The sequence below is a fragment of the Sapajus apella genome, unplaced genomic scaffold (assembly GCF_009761245.1).
Source record: "Sapajus apella isolate SASKATOON/1434 unplaced genomic scaffold, GSC_monkey_1.0 scaffold24, whole genome shotgun sequence".
Taxonomy (NCBI): Eukaryota; Metazoa; Chordata; class Mammalia; order Primates; family Cebidae; genus Sapajus; species Sapajus apella.
In genome coordinates, this window is record NW_022436964.1 from 16,547,171 (window position 1) to 16,570,056 (window position 22,886).

Consider the following 22,886-nt stretch of genomic DNA (forward strand, 5'->3'; position numbering starts at 1 on the left):
AAATATATGTAAAAATACATTGAGGCAGGGCATAGTGGCTCACACCTGTAATCCCAGCACTTTGGGAGGCCGAAGTGGGTGGATCATCTGAGGTCAGGAGTTTGAGACCAGCCTGGCCAAAATGGTGAAAACCCATCTCTACTTAAAAAATATATATCTATAAAAATTAGCCGGGTGTGGTGGTGCACGCCTGTAATCCCAGCTACTCAAGAGGCTGAGGCATGAGAATTGCTTGAACACAGAAGGAGGCAGTTGCAGTGAGCCGAGTTGGCACCACTGCACTCCAGCCTGGGCAACAGAGAGAGACAAAAAGAAGAAAAAATTGAATTGTACACTAAAATCATACATTTGCATGCTTTACTGTATGCAAAATCAAATAAAAAAAACTATCTTTCATGAAGCCTTTGATGGGGTTCAAGACGTACTATCCCAAATATGGCACCTCAGAATTTGAGAAAATGGTAGAACCAGGAAGGCTGCTCTTACCTTCTCTCCTGAAGCAGGTCATAAAACCTAGATTTTTCTGACCTTCCCCTGAGGGTCATAAGGCCCTCATTCAACAGGTACCCTCTCTATACACAGAGGAAAAGGACATCCTTATCTCTGAATATGAAGCATCACAGAGAAAAATCTGATCAAACAGACCTTGCTAAGTTCTTCCCAGTTTATTACTATTAGATCATCCTGTTTTATCCAGTTATGCTTCTCCATGACTATCCTTTTCCATATCATGCCTAGCATGAAACATACTCTGTTTCAGGTCTTCCTTTCCTTATGAACATTCCTGTGTCAAGTAAAACTTACTAAATAAATGTGTGTGTTTTTCTCTTGTTAGTTGGTCTTCTGTTAGAGAGACCTCAGCCATGAATCTAGTGATGGGCAAGGAAAAGATAAATTTCCTCCCCTACACCTCTGATCCACTGAACCAAAAGAGTTCCTGCCTCTGAATCCCACAGCCCTTTGCCTGTGATACTATTTTTCCTGTTTATATTATCTAAAGCAGGAAAGTGCACAAGAATCTCCTATAGAAGCTACAAAAATATAGGCATGCCCTATTTAGTAGTAAAATGGCATAATCTCTGGAATTTGCTTTAATACACTCCAACAAGAGCAATAGGTACATACAGGCTAATTATACTATTCTACTTTTATGCATGTTTGAAATTTCCTATTAAAAAAACATTTTTTGGCCAGGCACAGTGGCTCGCACCTGTAATCCCAGAACTTTGGGAGACCAAGGTGGGCAGATCACAAGGTCAGGAGTTCAAGACCAGCCTGGCCAACATGGTGAAACCCCTGTCTCTATAAAAAATAAAAATTAAAAAAAAAAGAAGAAAAAAACACATTTTCTTTTTAAATACTCAGGCAAAAGAAATGGGAGGATAGGTGAAATAAAATTAGCTAAATGTTGATGCCATTTAAACTGGGTGATTTATACAAGGTGTTTATTTGCCTTACTATTCTGTTTACTTTTTTATATCCTTGAAATCTTGCATAATAAAATGTTAAAAATACACATTAATATACACATACCCAATCCCCAATCCTGGAGATTGAGGGGTGAGAACTACTGAGTTATCTAATTTTTTTAAAAGAATCTCCACATACAATTCTGACTTATCCCCCATTTGAGAAACACAGCTTTTCATTCTTTTAACAAATATTCACTGAGCATCCACCAAGCCCTGTACTAAGCTATAAAGATTTTATATTTAAGAAATTTATAGACTAATGCAAGGCAAAAGCAATTTAACCAAACTGCAAGGCATCATGATTGCCACAATACGGGTTCATTCAAGATTCTATGGGTATAGACACAGGCTGCTACAAATGTTCATTGTAAGTGAGTACTGCATTTTCTTCAACTTTTAATCCCTATGATTTTTGGCATCATATTCTTCACCCAGAAGCTCAAATGTGCTTCACATTCATCTTTATGACAGATATCGACTATCATAAAGAACTGTTTTTTTTTTTTTACCATAAACTCTATTTCCAAGGACTTGTATGTCTCTCATTTATTCATTTTAAAGATAAGTGAAGAGGAAATATCTTATTAACAAAAGTTTCACAGGGAAAGGTACCACAAACATAGTAGTAAACCTGCTCATAAATATGAACCAAAATTAATACAAATACAAGTAGCTGCCGTTATCTTGGCCATATTACAACCAATAGTAATTCAAAAGCTGAGTGATCACTTCAAGACTGATGAGGGAAGGCTAGGCACACTGCTCACTTACACATCCCCCACTCTACCCCTCAGGGTTTTAAGTGGAACAATGAGGTTATCCTAAAGCTCTATGATCTATGATATGCTTAAGAAATGCACATACAGTAAAAGTGTATTTAATTTGTTCGTAGCATCTTAGATATTTACCTGAGGGATTAGAATTTTAGAGCATGAAAAACAAGGAATTCACATTTATAGTGCTACCTGAAAGTGAAACTCAATTTTTACTTAAATAAGCCATGCTTATATCAGACGTTTCCTTAATCAATGCAACATACTTAAAAATAGACTACCTATAGAATGCCCAGGCTGCTTTTAAGAGTACTCCCTATCAGAACTAATTAATACGCTAAGTAATCTACAGAATGGAAAGGCTAGAAAGCATGATTTCCTCAGATTCTAAACAAATCTGGTTTGATGAATTCTTATTATGTGTTAAGAAGCAGGATTAGACTATATCAAAAGCATTTCAGATTCCAAAAATTATCAACATGTTTCAAAAATACCATTTTAGAAAAAGTTTATAATAAAATAGTCCTAAATATAGCCAGTATAGTTAAAGAAGTCCTTTAAAAACATTCTTTAGGGATTCTGGATTTGGATTTTTTTTTTTTTTTTTTTTTTACCTGATCAAGGTGAGGTTGTGTTCCTGGCACATGCTGAAGTTTTTTCTGCAAACTAAAAACAACTGATTAGAAATTCAGAGATAATACACTTTTGATTTAACTTTATACATTACTTAGTGACACAAGAATAATGAAGTGACTTTCCATAACTATTCTATAATTCCAATTTTACATGTTGTTCACAAATTCCAACAGAGAAAAGCTGGCAAATAAAGTTTTTAAAAAATTTCTTTAAAAGAAAAAACACACATTCACATACATACATATGCACACAATAAAAAGAAAAACTAATCTTTTAACAACATTATTTTGTGTGGTTAAATATGTCAATAACTTTCTTTACCATTCCAACATGTTTAATACAATCTTATATACATATATATATAAAACCATTCTAGTACTGCTCAAAGTTCCTTAATTTTCTCCTGCTTCCTAATGTGAAAATAATGCTGGCACCTAAAGAAAGTTAGAAGAATAAATTTTCCTTTATCAGTGTTTTTCCTTGAACTTATTAAAAAACAAATAGTATCCATAAATATAAATTTTATATATAGTCAGTTATCAATTGAGAGAAAAAGAAAGTCAGAATGTTAAAAATGCATTGTTCTGATATGAAAAGCACAAGATCAATACGGCATAACAAATTACAACCATAACAACTGTAGCACACATTTCAACACTGATGGGGACAGGATGGGAGGGGGAAAGGACTTGAAACCTTGCAGATGTTTTGCCTTGAAGAACAGTGAGGGGTAAATTAGTAACAGCAAGTTTAGGAAAGAGAAAGAGCCTGTAGGAACTGTTGGAGGGAATGTGTCTCTTTGGGGGGGTCTTAGCAGGGAGAATGTCAAATTAAATCCTTCCCAGCTGGTTGCTCAGGAGAAGATTCTCTTGGTTAGCAGCTAAGCACACACACACAAAAAGTCATGCAAAGGCCTTCTCTTTGGTGGTGAGATCACATTAAATAACTACTTCGAGTGTCACTAAAGCATTATAACTGCTCTTAAGCGTAGAATGAGATTACTTCAGAAAATAATTTTGAAAAATCATATGCTTTTACCATATGTTGTTGGACAGTGACTGCCTAAAACTTCATATGCAGCAAAAAATCAAAAATCTAACAATGAACATTTAAGTTTAGTTCCTAGTAAGTCTCAGAATTTCATGTCCTAGATTTTTTCTCTATCACACAAATTTTTAAAAGACTAATCTAGTGGACAAGCATATGCTACCAAAACCTGAAACTCATGAATCTGAAATCCTCATTTTGCACATTAACTTGTAATCTTATAACAATTTTTGTCTCTGCACACATAAAGTGTAAAAATCTCAGTTTAGTGTTTTGTGTATAAACCATTATGTTCTATAAAAAACAATAATTTAGGTATTGACAGTAAGACAGAATTAGCAACATTTCTATTTCTCCCAAGTAAAAATACAGAATGATATAAAAAACTGGATGCCTTGATGAAAGTACTTGTATTACAGCAAATTACAGCAAAAGACAGAAGTAGAAAGGAAAACAAAAACTGATGTACTGAATATCAATGTGGGAAATGATTTCATACCATAATTCTTATTATTGGAATAATGCACTAAAGGATACAATACGTGAAGGGAAAAAATAAAGATTTCAACTAAAAAATATTTTAGTGTTTATATAACAACCAACTTGCAAGCTCTTGGACCCAACAGAGATAAATTAGTTTTAAAAAGGCAAATTTTGCTGGGTTCAGTGGCTCAGGCTTGTAATTCCAGCACTTTGGGAGGCTAAATAGAAGGATCACCTGAGGCCAGGAGTTCGAGACAAGCCTGAGCAACACAGCAAGACCTTGTCTACACACACACACACACACACACACACACACACACACACACACACACACACATTAGCCAGGCATGGTGGTGCAACCCTGTAGTCCCAGATACTCAGGAGTTTGAGAGGGGAAGATCACTTGAGTCCAGGAGTTCAGGACTGCAGAGAGCCATGATAGCACTACTGCACTCCAACCCAGCTGTCAGAGTGAGACTGACATTATGTCAACAAAATAAAATAATTAAATAAATATTAAAAAGAATAAAGGGCCAAGTATGGTAAGTGTGGTAGCTCACGCCTGCAATCCCATTACTTTGGGAGGCTGAGGTGGGCAGATCACTTGAGCACAGGAATTTAAGACCACCCTGGGGTACATGGCAAAACCCCATCGCTACCAAAAGAAAAAATTAGCCAGGCAACAAAAAATTAGCCAAGTGTGGTAGTGCGTGCCTGTAGTCCCAGCTACTCAGGAGTCTGAGGTAGGAAGATGGCTTAAGCCCAGGAGGCAGAGGCTACAGTGAGCTGAGATCACACCACTGCACTCTAGTCGGGGCAACAGAGCTAGACCCTGTCTCCCATAAAAAAAGAAAGAAAGAAAGAAAGGCAAATTTCATGCAGTATTGTTTTGTTTTTCTCCTTGTAAACATATTTAAATGTATCACAGGATCTGTGAGTATCAAAACTGTCACAGCATCAAATAAAAAAATATAGTTATAATCCAGACGTGGAAGATGAGAGAAATGGAGCATGGCTAACTAGTGAAATAGCACTGATACTCAGATGAAGTGCTGGAGACTTGGAGTAAAAGAAAAAAAGGATCATTAAGAGAAAAGTTAGGATGGGCTAGACTTCTGATTATTTCAGAAATGGGTAGCAAAGGACAAAGGCTCTTAAAGCTCCCAGAATTAGGTGACAACCCCAGTCAATCTATCTCCCCAGTAAAATCAGAACTAAGAAGAAAAAAAAAGACCATTTTTAAATGAACAAACCAAATTTATGGGTAGGGCTATATTAGTTTAATGGAGGAACAGTAGTTTAAAAATTAGTAAAACAAAAGCTTTATATGAAAAAACTTAGTATAATTCTGAATGATTTTCACATAATCATTCTTAAGTGTAAGTGATACTGGATACCTGAAGCTGACATAAAGGAAAAAGGCTCAGGGAGATTTCACAACTTTGTACAGGAGTGGCTTGAAAGGATATAACTGTATTTACCATAAAACAACAAGTAGTCATTTTTACCTTATATAACAATTTTTTGAAAAATAGAAATCATTCACATGTAATCAAGTATACCAAACTTTATTGCCTTCCTAATAACCGGAACTAGAAAAACAAAATGCTGATTTTTTTCTAGGTAGCTTGAAAATACCTTTATAATTTTAACTATAATTTGTCTAGTCTAAAAAGATACTGCTCTAACACCAGAAGCTACAGGTGAAATAAATACCTCTCAACTGAAGACAACTTCTTGAATCACTGTCACTGACAAGTTTACTCTCCGAGCTTCAGTTTCCAAACTGGGAAGGAGGAAATAACTGCCCTGCCTAACCACACTTCTGGTTGCTGAAATAATCTCAATCAATTTTTTTTTTTTTTGAGATGGAGTCTCACTCTGTCACCAGGCTGGAGTGCAGTGGCACAATCTCAGCTCACTGCAACCTCTGCCTCCCGGGTTAAATCCATTCTCCTGCTTCAGCCTCCCAAGTAGCTGGGATTACAGGAAAACACCACCATGCCCAGCTAATTTTTGTATTTTTAGTAGAGATGGCATTTCACCATGCTGGCCAGATGGTCTTGATCTCCTGGCCTTGTGATCCGCCCACCTCAGCCTCCCAAAATGCCTGGATTACAGGCATAGGCCACCACGCCTGGCCTTTTTTTTTTTTTCTCACAACTACACTCGAATGTAAGCTTTCCAACCTCTAAAGTAAAAAGGCGGCCGGGCCCATCTCTACAAAAATAAAAAAAATAAAAATTAGCTGGTCATGGTGGCGTGTGTCTATAATCCAGCTACTTGGAAGGCTGAGGCAAGAGAATTGCTTGAACCTGGGAGGCGGAGGTTGCATGAGCCAAGATCATGCCACTGCATTCCAGCTTGGGCAATAGAGCAAGACTCTGTCTCAAAAAAAATAATAAAATAAAAACATAATAAAGTAAAAGGGATCCAATAAAACACTATCATGTCCTACTTCACAGGTTACGATAGGTACTATTTTCAACAATACTACAGACTGAAGGTTGAAAAAAACCTAATTGAAAATAGAATTAGTTTTTAAAGGCATGGCTAAGGCAAAATTAGAAACATACATATAAGGCTGAGTGTGGTGGCCCACACATGTAATGCCAGCACTCTGGGAGGCTGAGGCAGGAGGATCACTTGAGCCCAGGAATTTGAGACCAACCTGGGCAATATAATAAGACCCCATACTTACAAAAAATATTAAAAGATTAGTAGGGCATGGTGGCACATGCCTGTGGTCCCAGCTACTTGGGAGGCTGAGACAGGAGGATCACTTGAGCCCAGGAGGTCAAGGTTCCAGTAAACCATGTTTGTGCTGCTGCACTCCAGCCTGGGTGACAAGTGAGAACCCCATCTCAAAAAAAAAAAAAAAGAAAGAAAGAAAGAAAGAAAGATATATAAGAATGAGAATTAGAAGTCTCAAGTATAGAGCCACCCACCATGCCTACCCTTAAGCAAAATTGCCCCACCAATTCAAAATACCTAAAAAGATGTCCACTCTCATGATCTTGTATGGACATATATGAGACTTACGAGATATTCATTACAGCATTATTTGCAATAGCCAAGCTGCGAGAACAAGTTATGTGCACTAAGAGACAAAGGGATAAAGTAAATGTGGTATATGTAGAAAATAGAATATTACTGAGCCTTAAAAAGGAAATCTTGCTATATGCAAAAACGTGGATGAACCTTGATGACATTATGCTACGTGAAATAAGCCAGTCACAGAAAGACAAATAATGCATGATTCCACTTGTGTCAGAATAAAGCAGTCAATCCCACAGAAAGAGTGTAGAATGGTAGCTCCCAGGGGCTAAGGGGAGAGGGAAACGGAAAGCTGCTATTCAATGGGTATAAAGCCTCAGTTATACAAGACTGAACTGTTCCAGAGATCTGCCGCACATTCTTAGGCCTATAGTTAACAATACTGTATTTTACGCTCAAAAAATTAATGAGGATAGATCTCATGTTAAATATTCTTACTACAATAAAAAAATAAAATGATACTGACGCACAAGATTAATCTTTCTTCCTTCCCTCACCAAAAAGATTCCCCACAGGAGAAGGCAGAGAACTAATCCATTATTAATGTAAAGAGAGTTATCTGTGTGAGAGCCCTAAACTAAAATTTTCTATGTATTTCATGTATCTTCTCATAGAAAGAGTATTATACATGGTGTTTGGTGTAGAAGTGTTAATGATTAGTCTCTGAAGTTAACTATCACTTACACTGTAATTTCTATAGGAAAATGCAATATGATTTCCAGACACTTACTTACTTAGTAAAACTTCCAAGAACATACCTCATTAAGAATGGTCTTGTATGCCAAAGGAATGGCAGAAAGCTTAAATCAAGGGTGCAATTGTGCAAATCATTCCTGTTAACTAAGGGAAAAAAAAGGTACATAACAATAAAAATAATCAAATTATACAAAACATACCTTATTCCAGAGAGACTATCAAAGGCATGAAGATCTAACACATTAGAAAGATCAACTCTAAAAGAAAGAAAACTAATGTGAGCAGTTGGAAATTCTGTGAAATACATCCAATTAATCAAGAAAAAAATCTCTGACTCTTAAAAAATTTTATACATAAAATTCATAAAAGTGGGCAAATGGTATAAGATGATCACAGTTGAATCAAGATTGAAAATTGTTTATTATGTCAATAAATTAGCTTGTTTAAACTTTCCATTATCTTTTCAATCCTGAAATTTATGAGCTTTTAAAATACATTTTTATAGCTTAAAAAAAATCAGCTAAAGAACAGAAAATTTTCCAAGCAGCTAATTACTCAAAAGATGAAACAAAAGAAATGACAAATAGAATTAACAAATGGGTACATTCCAAATACCTCTGCAATTTTTATATTTCTTTTATTTCCCCTCCCTTGATATAACATGCAATATTAAAATATGAGGAGCTGAATAACCAATGTATAAAATATTAAGTTACTCTAGGACCCTGATATTCACGTGATTTGATTTCATTCATTCAGAATGGGGCTACATGTAGAAAAAAAATTCCTGCCATCCGAATAGACATTATTTCTCTCAGAATTATTTAATGATAATTAAACTTATTAGGAATGCAACGATTCAAATCAAGTGAGAATAACATATCACGATTAGCATTAGGTTTGGTTAAATATATAAAAGTAAATTTATAAAGACTGGTGATTGCGTTACAATTTTAACATAAGCCCATAAAACAGCAGAGGACAGTGATTTCTCCATAATCAAACCTAAGGCAAAGGAATGTTTAAAGAAAATGACAAATGTATAATTAAATTTCAAAATTAGATTCCAGGAGCTTGCCAAACATTTGTTAAATTTTCTTACAAGGAAAAAAAAATTTCATTGGTCAGATTCAATTTTTTTTTTAATGCATAACATGTAAGAAAAAACATCTTCTTTATCTTAAGACTGACCAACTGTGCCTGCTTTGTTCATTCTCAACAGTCTACCACATACTCATACTTGTGGCAACAATAATGTGTTAGATTACGAATGCTTGTCTTGGCAAAAGGCATACAAATTCCCATCTTATTACTCCAAAGTTCTCTGTTAATAGGCTGTAACAACAACTCAAATTCTGGGCATTTTATATGTGCAGAATTAGAAAAATGATCAAGTAAAGAAGTAAGTGTTTCATGAAGAAATTTTTGAATATCAATTTACACTAAGAGGCCGAAGTCTTAATATTAAACATATTTCCTTTTTCACTTCCCACCCCCACCACCACTGAGCATATTTATATTGATGGGTCACAAATGACTGAAGTGGGATGGGCATGGTGGCTCATGCCTGAAATCCCAGCACTTTGGAGGCCAAGGTGGGCAGATCACTCTGAGGCCAGGAGTTTGAGATCAGCCCGGCCAACATGGCGAAACCTCATCTCTACTAAAAATACAAAAATTAGCTGGGTGTGGTGGCGCACACCTGCAATCCCAACTACTGGGAGGCTGAAGCAGGAGAAATGCTTGAACCCAGAAGGCAGAGGTTACAGTGAGCTGAGATCAAACCACCATACCACCACAATCCAGCCTGGGGACAGAGTGAGATTCTGTCTCAAAAAAGAAAAAAAAAAAAAGAATGAAGTTTCCCCCCAAGTTTGTCATCTTCATCTTAGGAAACAGCTTAAAGTTTAATAAAGTTTACACACGCCAATTTTGCGAATATCAAATGTAGTCTGGAAACACAAGCTTATAAATAAACCACGTTTCACTGTGACAGTGTCCTTGAGAAAACATGTCATCCAGAGGTAATTCTGCTGTATATCCAAATTCTTTCCGTATTTCTAAAAAAGAACCAATATTAGATCTGTACAGCAAATTACGCTCTTTTACAGAAAATGACAAAATACCCAAGTCTCTCACCAAATTTTCAATAAAGAGAAAAAGTCTAAGCTTCCAGATGAAAGTTTCCATAGCTTTCCCCAAATTTAGTACCATCATGAAAAAGAAATTCTTCATTGAAGGCATATGACTGGAAAACTAATTTCCATGGCATCAAATTAATTTCCTCCTTTGGAGATAAAACCATTAGATCATTTCCAAAGCATTAAAATAGCCAAGAAAAAAAAAAAAAAAAAGACCATTACCAGCATTTTAAAAAGGAGTAAGAGAATGAAGTAAGCAAAAAGGGGAAAGATAAAGCTTCAAAAGTACTTTTTTGGCCGGGCGCGGTGGCTCAAGCCTGTAATCCCAGCACTGTGGGAGGCCGAGGCGGGTGGATCACGAGGTCAAGAGATCGAGACCATCCTGGTCAACGTGGTGAAACCCCGTCTCTACTAAAAATACAAAAAATTAGCTGGGCATGGTGGCGTGTGCCTGTAATCCCAGCGACTCAGGAGGCTGGGGCAGAAGAATTGCCTGAACCTGGGAGGCGGAGGTTGCGGTGAGCCGAGATCGCGCCATTGCACTCCAGCCTGGGTAACAAGAGCGAAACTCCGTCTCAAAAAAAAAAAAAAAAGTACTTTTTTCTCCTAATTTCTTGAACTTAATGTTTTTCCTATAAAAATTGCTTTCAATTTTCCCTAAGTCTAAAGTCTGCTTTAAGTAGCCTAAGACCAATGACAGGAGAGTGAAAACAAAGAGGGTTTTGGCTCTCCAAGGCTCTCCAAGGTGGGACTGAAACTGCAGCTGCTACTCTAGGGGTATTTTCTAATGGTCAGTTCTTCAAACTCCAGTGAGTCTCACAAATGGGGTGCACCAGCCAATACAGGCATCCAGTATCTATAATGCAAATTGTAGATTTCTGATGGTTTTATCTCCAAAGGAGGAAATTAAATTGATGCCATGAAAATTAGTTTTCCAGTCATATGCCTTAAATGAGTGAAGAATTTTGTTCTATTGTTTTTTAAAAAATTTTTAATTATTTTACCACTGTGTGGCTGACAAGTGCTGACAATAAACTACTATAAGTATGTGAAGAAAAGAGGCTCACCTTGAGTAGTTACGATTAAGGAAAAGGAATAGTGTGTAGCATTGCCTTATTGGTAAGACTTAAGTTGATTTAGTAGCAAATGGAAGTTATAGTGAACCATATAGATTTCAGAAGTAGGAGTAAAAGATTAGAAGATGTACCATTTTAATCTTCTCTAGTCTTTTTCTTAATTTTTGGAAATGTAAGTAGACTGAATAGAGGAAAACCAAAACAGAGTTGGCCAATAGTAAGTTTATTATTGTGAACTTATTAATTAATAATATATGATTAATAATAAAATCCTCCACTAATTCCTTGCTGCCTACAGAAGAAAATCTAAGCTATGTATCATGGCATTCAAGACCCTTTGTGGTAAGTTCTCTATCTCTTCAGTCATATCACTTTTTCTGTGCTATATAATACCAAGTTTTCTAGCCATTCTAAAATATTCACAGGTCTCTGGAACACAAAATCTTCCTTAAACCTAGAAAGTTGCTCCTACTCTAGTCCATCTGTAAAAGCCCTATTCATTCTTTAAGATTCAGATCAATGACTGCCTTCTTCGTCAGTATTTTCCTCCCTCTTCATCAAGAAAAGTTGAATAGTTATTCCTCTATTTTCCTATTCTTATAGAACTCTGTGCTTTTAAAATTCTTATACTAATATTAATATCTAACATGTTGCCTTTTTGCTTGTTTGCTTCTGTTTCCCCTGCCTTTCCTTAAAGGCAGAGTTTTTGCCTTATCCATTGCTTAAATAGTCCTTAAAATACTATGAAATGCATAGCAGCCAGTTTGGCAAATTAATTGACAGAAAACAGTGACTTTTACTACTTTGTTAACCAAATCTCGTTTCTAAGCTGGTAAGCTCAAGATGCTATGCCTCAAGGAATTTGAGGGAATATTTAATATAAGATTCAGGACCCAATAGTAAGAATTCTACTCAGGACACCTGATCTTTATTGAAAAGGATTCTAATCCAACTTCAGTCCTCACAACAAGGAAGTACTATTTCAGAAAGTCACTAGATTCTCAGATGCACTGGCAAGCACCATACACTGAAGAAACAGAAGAAGAAAGATTTTAGTCACTTGCTCACTCATCCACTTGAAGTAACAAAAATCAATCACTGCATGTTTATTGTTCTATAATAAAGCAAATGTTAGAAATAAAAGTTGGAAGCCGGGCATGGTGGCTCACGCCTGTAAGACCAGCACTTTAGGAGGCCAAGGCAGGCGGATCACGAGGTCAAGAGATTGAGACCATCCTGGCCAACATGGTGAAACCCCATCTCTACTAAAAATACAAAAAATTAGCTGGGCATGGTGGTGCGCGCCTATAGTCCCAGCTACTCAGGAGGCTGAGGCAGAAGGATGGCTTGAACCCGGGAGGCGGAGGTGGCAGTGAGCCGAGATCACGCCACTGCACTCCAGCCTGGTGACAGAGCAAGACTCCGTCTCAAAAAACAAACAACAAAACTAAATTAATAAAAGTTAGAAATGTCAAACAAACTAAATTGTTACATTAACAAACTAATCAAGATGACACCTTTATTCAGGACATGGATATTTCCGAAATGAAAACTAACAAAAGAAGAAAACGGAATTAAAATGTTATGAACTGAATAAATGCTATGACAGAACCACAGCTATTTATGGGCATGATTTTTAAAAGCTTGTTTAAGTATTATGCAGTTGTCTGTGTATCATTTTGTAAAGAGGAGAAAAGGAGAAAGGAATTGTAGAACTCTAACAGGAAGAGGACAGACACTGAGGAATGGTTCATGGTATGAGTGAGATTATCAGAGACTTTCTACAATGGAATTTGAAATGCAGGGAGCACCTTTGGTATATGGTTGTAGAGGACTTACACTAAGGGCATTCTTCTGCTACCTCTGCCAGCAGATAGATGAGTGGCTCTTGAGAATGCATACCAAATTAATTCCCCAGCTGTTTGCTTGCATATAAGCAGCTGCTGCTGTTACTGCCTAACACGAATGGCAGTCTGTCAGCACCTCTAATCTCTGCCATAGCAGACAAACCACTCACCTAAGGCCTCTGCTGTACTTCCAAAGAAAGAGTCTCTCAAGTAGGAACTGGGTGGCACTAGACTGCCAGCAGTGAGCCTCAGAGCTCCTGGCTGCCTGTTGCTGGGTCTATCAGCTGCTGAGTCTTTCTCATCAAAAAAAAAAAAAAAATGAGCTTAACAAAATACCCTGCACAGAAATTTTCTGAAATTATGATAGCACTCAGTGGAAAACAGAGTTTAATCTACAGAAATACACTTCACAGATGTTTTAGGAACAGAACCTAGAGAAAATGGATATCAAAATTTAATAAAATAATTTGTCAGGAACTTCAAGGTAAAGACTATGTGTTTTTACATGACATATTTTTTGGCAACAATGAAACATTAAGAAGGTTTAAAAAATTTTTTTAAAGCTGTTTAAACACTTCAAATTAAGATAAGATTTCTCAATATACTTTTTCAGATTTCTGTACTGAGTTACCCTCTCAAGTGTTTGAAAGTCTTTTCTTCCTCATTAAGCAAAAACACAGTAACACAGTGTTATGATGGCTTTGTAATCTTAGTTTTAAAGACAGGCAAATGTACTACCTAAATATGCCAAATTAACTTATTGAGATCATTTGAAACAACATTTTGGATCCAACTCTTTTTAAAATACACAAGTCTTTCTTATATTAAAATCAAGCATATTTATCAATTACTTAATGTTTATTAATAACTAAAATTATTTGTTGTTAATATAATATTAGAAATAGCTTTGAAAAAGTACCTTGATCTTTGTGTTTCTAAGATTTGTCCTACTCCATTTATGGATCTGAAATAAATAATAAATGAGGAAGACAAAGTTTAAAAGTAAAAATTAACTTTTTAAAAAAGTATACGAGGTTCATTATTTCTAAAACAGGAAATAAGCATACATACACAAATACATCTGCAAACAGAAAAACATTAAAAACAGAAAAACAAAACTTACTTTTAAAAATAATTTATTATTTTCCTTTAAACCATAAATCATGTATATTCCACTCATCCATCAATAAAACATATATGCAAAAATCCGCACAACTGCCCAATTAAGGGCTACTCTGTGATTAATAAAAAGACGCTTCACTTTAGAAAAAAAATCATTCGTAAGTAGTTATTTTAGAGTTCTTAAAAATTAGTAGACACTCAAAATTTTCATGGTGGCCACTTTCTTCTTCAGGCATACCTGGTAGAAATGGTTATATATACATTAAAAATAAAAAACTAATTAGAAGTAGCTTTGCCCCCAGTCTGCCCTTGGTATTCACAGTAATTCTAAGTCACACAACCCAGGTTCCTTTATAGAATAACCTCTTCAGTTCCCTAACTAGGCTCTCTACATCTTATGCCTGTTCTCCCTCTTTCAATATTATAGAATATGGCTCTTTGTGTATGGCAACAAAATGTACCTGTTAAAATCTTTTCAACATACGGTACACCTCATCTATTTATGTTTTCCATTGTCTATCATCAGTCATCAATTCTCTGTCATCAATTCATTGTCTTTAGGGTTACATACCCAAGATACTTGCTACTTGTTCAAGCTTGTTCTCATGAGTAAGCTTCCCAAATATAAAGATTCTGAGGCAAGTCTCTTCACTATTTTACAAAACTCTTAATCTTCTTTTTTGAATATACTCTATAGACTAATGGCTATTTCTTCTCAAATATGTTAGCCTTTTTTCAACTCCTCAAATATGATTCTGAGTCAGTCACAAGTCTGATATAAAGGGAGTACAAGTAAAAGCCAAACGAGTATGTAATTTATTAAACTGCTTCCTCCAAATTCATTTCTAGTACTGTTAACAAGCTGGCTAATAGTCAATATTGTCAGTGTCAGAGATTTAGCCAGTCTATATAAGGATATAAAAGCCAAGTAATAATCATCATTCCTTTTATGCCAAAAACGTTTGCTAAGTAGACTGGGTTCTTAGCAATCACAATGGTGCGCAAGATTTTTGAAAAGAGAAACAAGATTAGAAGACCAGTGTCAAAAAATGTAAAGGCAATCTTCATCACTTTCACCTTTCCAAAATCAGTGTTTTCAAAATTTCATCAGTTTTCAAAAATATCATCCATCTTTTTTTTTCTTCCCTTATTTACTATACCTTGAACTCATTAGGTAAGCTAAGAAAAAAACCTACATAATAGCTAACAGAGCATTTAACTATGTGTCAGCACTGTGCAAAGTTTACTAACATAGTCTCATGTAATACTGAAAGCAAACTTATGAGATAAGCATTATACCTTTTACAGAGGAGGCTTTAAAAGGGTAAACAGGGTCCCTAAGAACACAATGAGAAACAGACCAAGGATTAGAACCCAAGCAAATTCCAAGGTCTGTGATCTTCAACACTATGCAACAATACCTACCCTCCACATGGAGACATTATACTTTTTTTTATAGTAAAGTTTAAGGACAATTGCTATTAAAGTAAGACTAAATATGTGGAAAAAATATGAATTTCTTTTTTTTAATTGCTAATCCATCTTTCATTTATTTAAGTATTTGGTTATGTTTACTATATATTTTTTTAATCGCACTTTAGGTTCTACAATCACTAATCATTGCAAATAATCTCCTATTTGCAATGATTCAATTTATAATACATACTATATGATTCAATTTATAATATATACTATATGAACCGAGATGACAGATTTAAACTCTGATGTCAGAACTTATAAATACTAAGAATAGTAATTTTGAGTCATCCTGCTCAAAACACTGTATACGTTAAAGATAACCAATAATAATAGCTACCAAATGTCTCTGTGTAGGGCTTTTATTAGTTCAGGTCTTACAAAATAATTCAAAAAGTCTCTGAACTATAAATTCATTTAAAAAAGACGTCTTTGTTTTCAAAAGGAATGGGAGTCTCCAGAACAGTCAGCAAAATGACTGTTAACATATATTTGAGCATCATTCATATTATTCTGATTGTCCTATGCTGATCAGCCTTGGCTATGGACAAAGAAGATATTAAAGCAAGCTAGGAGACGAGGTGTGCTTTCCAGTTAAGGAAGATGACGTCAATGAGAGTTCAGGGAAAAGTGAGACCCACTGAGTCACGAAAGACTTCACTTAGGAGTGGGGAAGACAGAGATAGAATAGGCTCCATAGAATAAATTGTTTTTTTAAAGAAGCAAAAAAACAAAACAAGAAAGATTTCAGGGATTGGCAGAGTGAGAATGTATTACGAGTAAAGACAGGAACTGGCAGGATGCATCCATGGGAAAAGGAATTAACCATCCTGGGTAGAGTTAGGGAAGACTGACATTAGGAAAGAATCAAAGAGAAGACAGGAAAAGGATGGAGTAAGAGGACCCTGAAAATCAGTATATTAACTGTGAAATATATTCTGCAAGCTCTGGGGACTAATTTTATGTACTGCTATTTATATAAAAGTCAATTAGCCAACAACAACATATGTGATTCCCTAATGGTTCTTGAAGTAGGTCAACCTTAAACCTTAAGTTTCTATAGGGCAACTGTCATGGTAAAAAATATTCTGAGTTGTACAATATGGATCTGTAGGCACTTAACACACTTATCATTTTGTACCTAATTGTTGTTCTTAATTTCTTCACATCTTCTTCTGGAACCAAGTCTGTCTTATTGATGAGAATGATATCTGCCAAAGCAACTTGCCTAAAATAGCGAACAAAAGGAAATGTTAAGAAATTTTAAATAGACATGCCTTATGCAGATTAATATATCAAAAGAGAAATGTTAACAAATTAAAAATAAAAACACCTCATGCAGATCAACATATCAGTTAAGAATTATATAGTTGCTCTATAGTGATTCAGTTTACTCCTAATCCACTAATTTTTCAACGGGAATGAATTGTATTCATCACTATACAAGTTCAGATTTCACATTACCCATTCAAAAAGTATTTTCTAAGTTCTCTTACTTGCTATTCTTGTGCTAGAAAGATAAGTCTCAAAAAGTTTACAATCAAAAGAATGATTTTCAACTCATAATTTTCTTTGTAAAGAAAGGCATAAAGAAAAGAAAATTTTTTAAAAAAAGCACAAAATTCAAACATCCAATATGGTAAAAATAAGAAGTTTATGTACTAAAATATTTCTTCTAATATTTGCCATAATTTTCAAAGAAATAGAATAAGTTCATTTAATACTAAAAACTATATTAAACAGGTTTTTTTTAAATTTTTTTTTTTATTGCATTTTAGGTTTTGTGGTACATGTGAAGAACATGCAAGATTGTTGCATAGGTACACACGTGGCAGTGTGATTTGCTGCCTTCCTCCCCATCACCTATATCTGGCATTTCTCCCCATGCTATAACTCCCCAACTCCCCACCCCCCACTGTCCCTCCCCTATTTCCCCCCAACAGACCCCAGTGTGTAGTGCTCCCTTCCCTGTGTCCATGTGTTCTCATTGTTAAACAGGTTTTTAAAAACTGTACTTCAGAGCTGGGCATGGTACAACACACCTGTAGTCCTAGCTACTTAGGAGGCTAAGGAGGGAGGATACCTTAATTAAACCCAGGAGTTCAAGTCCAGCCTAGGCAACAAAGCAACACTCCATTTCTTAAAAAAAAATAATAATAATAATAAGGTATACTTCAGAAGACATATCAGGATATTACACAAATGTCTTCTTTATCACCATAAATATACTGTATATTATCTCTGTAAAGAACCCATGCTAACTGCTAGATAACAAAGTAGATGATAATAATCAGAAGCTCTATCTTCTATTAACAGGATAGTAAAACTGGAAATTCTTCCAATTTTGCTCAATTCTTCAGGGTCTTAAGCTATATCTCAGAGAATACAACTAAATTCTCAAAACTAAATTAACTTTAGTTCACTGAAAAAGCAGGTTTCATAACATAAAAAAAAAGTACTGTTTCATAAAAAACAGTATGTACATAACAATTCAATTTTGCTATTTTCTATTTGACTTATTTTTTTATAACTGTATTTTCATAAGAAAAAAATTTACAAAAATATTTAAGTTCATTTGATTTGAATCCTATACCAAATGCAGTGTTTAAGCAGCATTACACAACAACAGAGTGCCATACTCGAAAATGATTGGGAATAAATTGCTTATTTGTAGTCTTTAGCAAATCCCCGAGGGTCTCACTTGCAAACCCAGCAGCGTATTTAGTCATCTATCTTACCTTTATCCTATTAGTAAGAATATGCTTAGGGCAGGCAAACTAATTTAAATATTTCTAAGTCTAAAGACAAATAAATTAGAAACATAAAAGTGTTTAAACAAAAAATGTTTTAAGGGCCAAATTAAAACTATTTTCATATTTGTTCCTCTATTTTTCTGAATAACAGTATATAATGAAATCAATGAACTACTATTAAAGGCACTGAGACACCTATCTATTTTTTATAATCTTCAATCACAAAGAAATTATATAACAAGAAAATATTTTTAAATGTTAATATTTCCCGAGTTCCTCAAAATTACAGAACTTCTGTGTCCAGCATTTACTTTATGCTACAACAAAAATGACTTCAAGTAAAAGTTAACAGATCATAACAAACAGATAGCAATAATTCAACTGTGAGAAAAAAGAAAATAAATTTGCCTTGACTATGTTTTAAAATTTCTTAATTTGCTTTTGGTTTTCATCTTAGTGATTTTTCTCTTTCCAATTAGCCAGCAATCAATATATACTTTAAATATGAATACCTAGTAGCTTCATTGATAAGGCCATCAGGTTTTTCTTCTGTTAAATGCTAAACAAAAAAAAGTTTGAATAAAGTTACTATAATACAATACAAAATCGAATGTTAACACAAAGGATTTTACTTTAGAGGCATCTTCTTGCATCTAATAAAAACTTCAACTACTGTTACTTAAGTACACAAATTCAGAACTAACTTTTCTATCTGAAAGCATTTTTCTTCCCCACTTGCAATTTTTTTCTACAGTAAACCTGTAGGGTTTTATGCGGGAAGGAAGAGGGCTTAGGATTTCATACTCCTGACCTTTTCTTTCACTTAAAAGGAAAACACCTTTGATTTACATGTCATAAAAACATAGAAGATTACAGTTCAGATTTTAGGCATTTTTCTTCTTACAAAACTGTTCTTGTTCTAAATACTCATTATTACTTATTTTAAAAAAGGATAACCACTGAAATATATTTTCTTAAAATCTAATATACTTCCCTTCACACCCACCCCCATATTAGAATCTAATATACTTCCCTACTCCCCAGACCACAATCATGCACCATGTGAACTCAGTTCTAGGCCCTTCAAAAATCTCAAAACAAAAAAGTGGTGGGAGGGCTAATTCAGCCCTGATTCTAGCCCAAAAGCCGTTTATCATTTTGAAACCCATACTCACTAATCTAGCCTCTCAGTGCAACTGTTTATTTTACTGACCTCTCCAGAGTCAGGCTAGCTCCAAAAAAAAATATTTTGACACTGACTTAGAGCCCATGTGATAGTTTTCATCTCTCTGGAGGCAAGGTTTTTTTGGTCTTTTTTTCCCATAATCCTATTTACAGCCCTAAAGTTATCAATGCCACACCACAAGCTTCTTCTCTAAAATTACATTTTTCACCTTCATCACCTCAAACCTCAACAGAGGTTTCCTGTCACAATAAAAAGCTGCCTACTGAGGTTTAGAGGCAACTGGACTGTAGTAATGCTCTTCATATTTGAAGTCAATTTTATAAATTATTAAATCTTTGAATTTTACTTTATAAATTATTATATACATTTTCTCATTAGTTTTCATAACAATTATGGAAAGTGGCTATTTTCATTTATAAAAGAAGAAACTAAATCTAACACCCTTATAATCATAGGATAGTATATTTTATATAAAATCACAGGGGCTATTTTTTTTAAACTGAAAACATACTAATACAACTAAAATGAACACAATTTTAAACTCTTTGTGAAACCTTTTATGTCACATAAAATCAGTCTCCGTACAGTGTTACAAAAATGTTAATAATCATATATCAGAATCAAGCCAGTATAGGGAGATGATCATTAGGAGTATCTGAATAGTTTGGAACCTAAGAGCAAGCAGGTAATAATTTAATATGCTTGGTTAGGTCTGCAGAGGAAACATTTTTTCCTACTAAAAGTTTAGCAAATTCTATTTTGAGGAAAACAAAACTGAAGTAAAATCATAGCAACGATACTTCTACTTTAGGCACAATCTAGTTCAATTCAACTACAAACCCACTCTACAATTATGGAAGTCACAGAACTTGGAAATTGTTGTATCGAAAATCATTTCATGCCAAAAGACCAAGTTTAATATTTTTTCCATAATTCATCTTGGCCTGAGGTATAACAAGTCCTATAATTATATACTCTGCCTCTAGAAAATAAGCCTGTTAACAGACCTTGGAATAGTCTGTTAGACACACAGGCTCAACAAATATTTGTTGAATGAATAGTAGTTAACACCTCCTACTTGTTGACAGGGGTACGTAAAAGATGTTATATGAACAATAACATATAACATGCAACAACAAATCTCTTCCCATTAAGCAGTAAATCTACTTAACAATAATATATTTTTCACAAGGCATCTGCCTCTGAATGATCCCATATTACTGAAAATTCTTTTTAAACTGAAATTTTTCAAGATACTGTGTTATTGACCTTATGGAAGCTTTTTTTTACATATGAATTTGGGGCTATTTTGCTATGAGTTTGTGAGGCATAAAAATGATGTGACAGAAGAACTACAGATTTGTTTCTGCATTTTCATACCTAAGTGTAACTAATAAAATGGTAGTTTCACACAGTAATGTATAATGTTTTAAATGCATTTACTTCTCCAAAGTATTAGAATTCTTCACTCAAAACTAACAGTGATAGATCAACATTTTACTACCTCCAGGCAGTCAGAAAGTATCAAATATAAAAATAAATGAAAATCACCCCTAATGAAAGCCTGCCAATATTTACAACTCTATTAAAATTCTATGTAATCATGTACAATTATAGCAGAAGAGATAAACGTCCTGTTATACACACATAGGAAAGCTAAACAAACATTTAAAAAAATAAGTGCAAACTAACATTTATTTTCTTTAGACATCAGCCCTACATTTCCCTCATGTGACTTCCTACCTTCCCCAAACTCTGCAAAAAGTTTAAAACCAATGTCTTCTATTCAAAAGAACATTCTCCAATAATACATTATATACCATTTGCTCATTAACTCAGATGACTTTCATTTATAAAATAAAACAAAATGGAAATTTCTAACTGTATAATGAAGGAAAAATTTTTGCAAAACATCTTTAAAAATATTTTATATTACATAGGTGTCCAAAGTACTTCTTATCTCTGCTTAAGAACTGTGGCTTTTGCTTATATATCAAAAATACAAAAATAATTTTGGTACTAATTAATCCAACATATTCAAAAGGCTAAGGTTCAAAACACCAATTTAACTCATCGCAAGAAACAAAGGAGAAAAAGGCAAGTGATGTGAGATGTTGGTCACAGATTACAAAGTTTCAGTTATGCGGGATGCGTAAGTCATGGAGAGTTAATTACCACACCATGACTACAGTTAATTCTATTTTATACTTGAAATCTGTTAAGAGATAGATCTTAATTGTTCTTACCAAAATGGTAACAACGTGAAGTGATAGATATGTTAACTAGCTTGATTGTTTTATAATGTAATTCACACATTGTATACCTTAAATATATTATAATTTTTACTTGTCAATTATACCTCAGTAATGCTGGTGGTTAGGGAGAGAAACAAAGGAACTCTGAAATAACACCACTGTAGGCATAACTTCATGAAGGGCTATAGGGTATCCTTTTCTGCAGAAATAAAGAAAGAAGCTGGACCAATAAGAGAGAAAGAAAGAAAAGAAAAAACTATCTTAAAACATTGGCTATGAAAGAACACTGCTGTTGACCAGAGTGGAAATAAATCTAGTGTCAAAGATGCCTGATGTCATTTTTTAAACGCAGCAGCAGGAACTATTTCTTTCAGATGGATTGGTTACAGACCTAACACTATTTTAGTTTTTTAAAAATTATTGCATAATGTCAGTCTATTATTGTTCTGGCCTTTTCCAAGCCAAACTGTTTTCTGACTGAATTGTTTCAACAGATTGTGCAATATAACAGAGGAATCAAGAAGAAACCTCTCACTTGACCTTTTCTGGGTAACTTCATTCATTGCTTCTATTGCATTAAATGCTGTCACATTTGTAGAACTGAAAAGAACAATGTCAGTACCCTAGGTGTCAAGTCCTGAGAATAGAGAGCTGTCATTTTAAGTTGTCCAATTCTTTGCCTATGATTAAAAAATGAATATTTCAGATCAATGGGTGACAATCCCATTAGAGTGATACCCCATGATATCAATTACCACTTCAGTTTCAATTTGGCTGGCCGGCCACAGGGTACCATTTCTCAGCTTTACTTGTGATGGGCTGGCTCTGTGAAGCATGACACCCTTAAATTGCTGCCTATTATCCAA

The 22,886-nt window shown here is 34.6% G+C and overlaps 1 protein-coding gene across 4 annotated transcripts in view; it reads right to left on the reverse strand.

Annotated features, from left to right (window-relative positions):
• LOC116559837 (COBW domain-containing protein 3) overlaps positions 1 to 22,886 on the reverse strand; it is a 46,231-nt gene that overhangs the window by 6,092 nt on the left and 17,253 nt on the right. For 3 of the 4 annotated variants that reach the window (XM_032290970.1, XM_032290971.1, XM_032290973.1), the window contains 5 exons: positions 19,092 to 19,138; positions 16,968 to 17,054; positions 14,148 to 14,192; positions 8,365 to 8,421; positions 2,860 to 2,911 (listed from right to left, as the gene is read on the reverse strand). In XM_032290970.1, the coding sequence (XP_032146861.1) occupies positions 2,860 to 2,911; positions 8,365 to 8,421; positions 14,148 to 14,192; positions 16,968 to 17,054; positions 19,092 to 19,138 (288 nt within the window). Of the gene's footprint in view, positions 1 to 2,859; positions 2,912 to 8,364; positions 8,422 to 14,147; positions 14,193 to 16,967; positions 17,055 to 19,091; positions 19,139 to 22,124; positions 22,216 to 22,886 lie in introns of those variants that run through there. The other variant, XM_032290972.1, reaches the window with a different exon arrangement.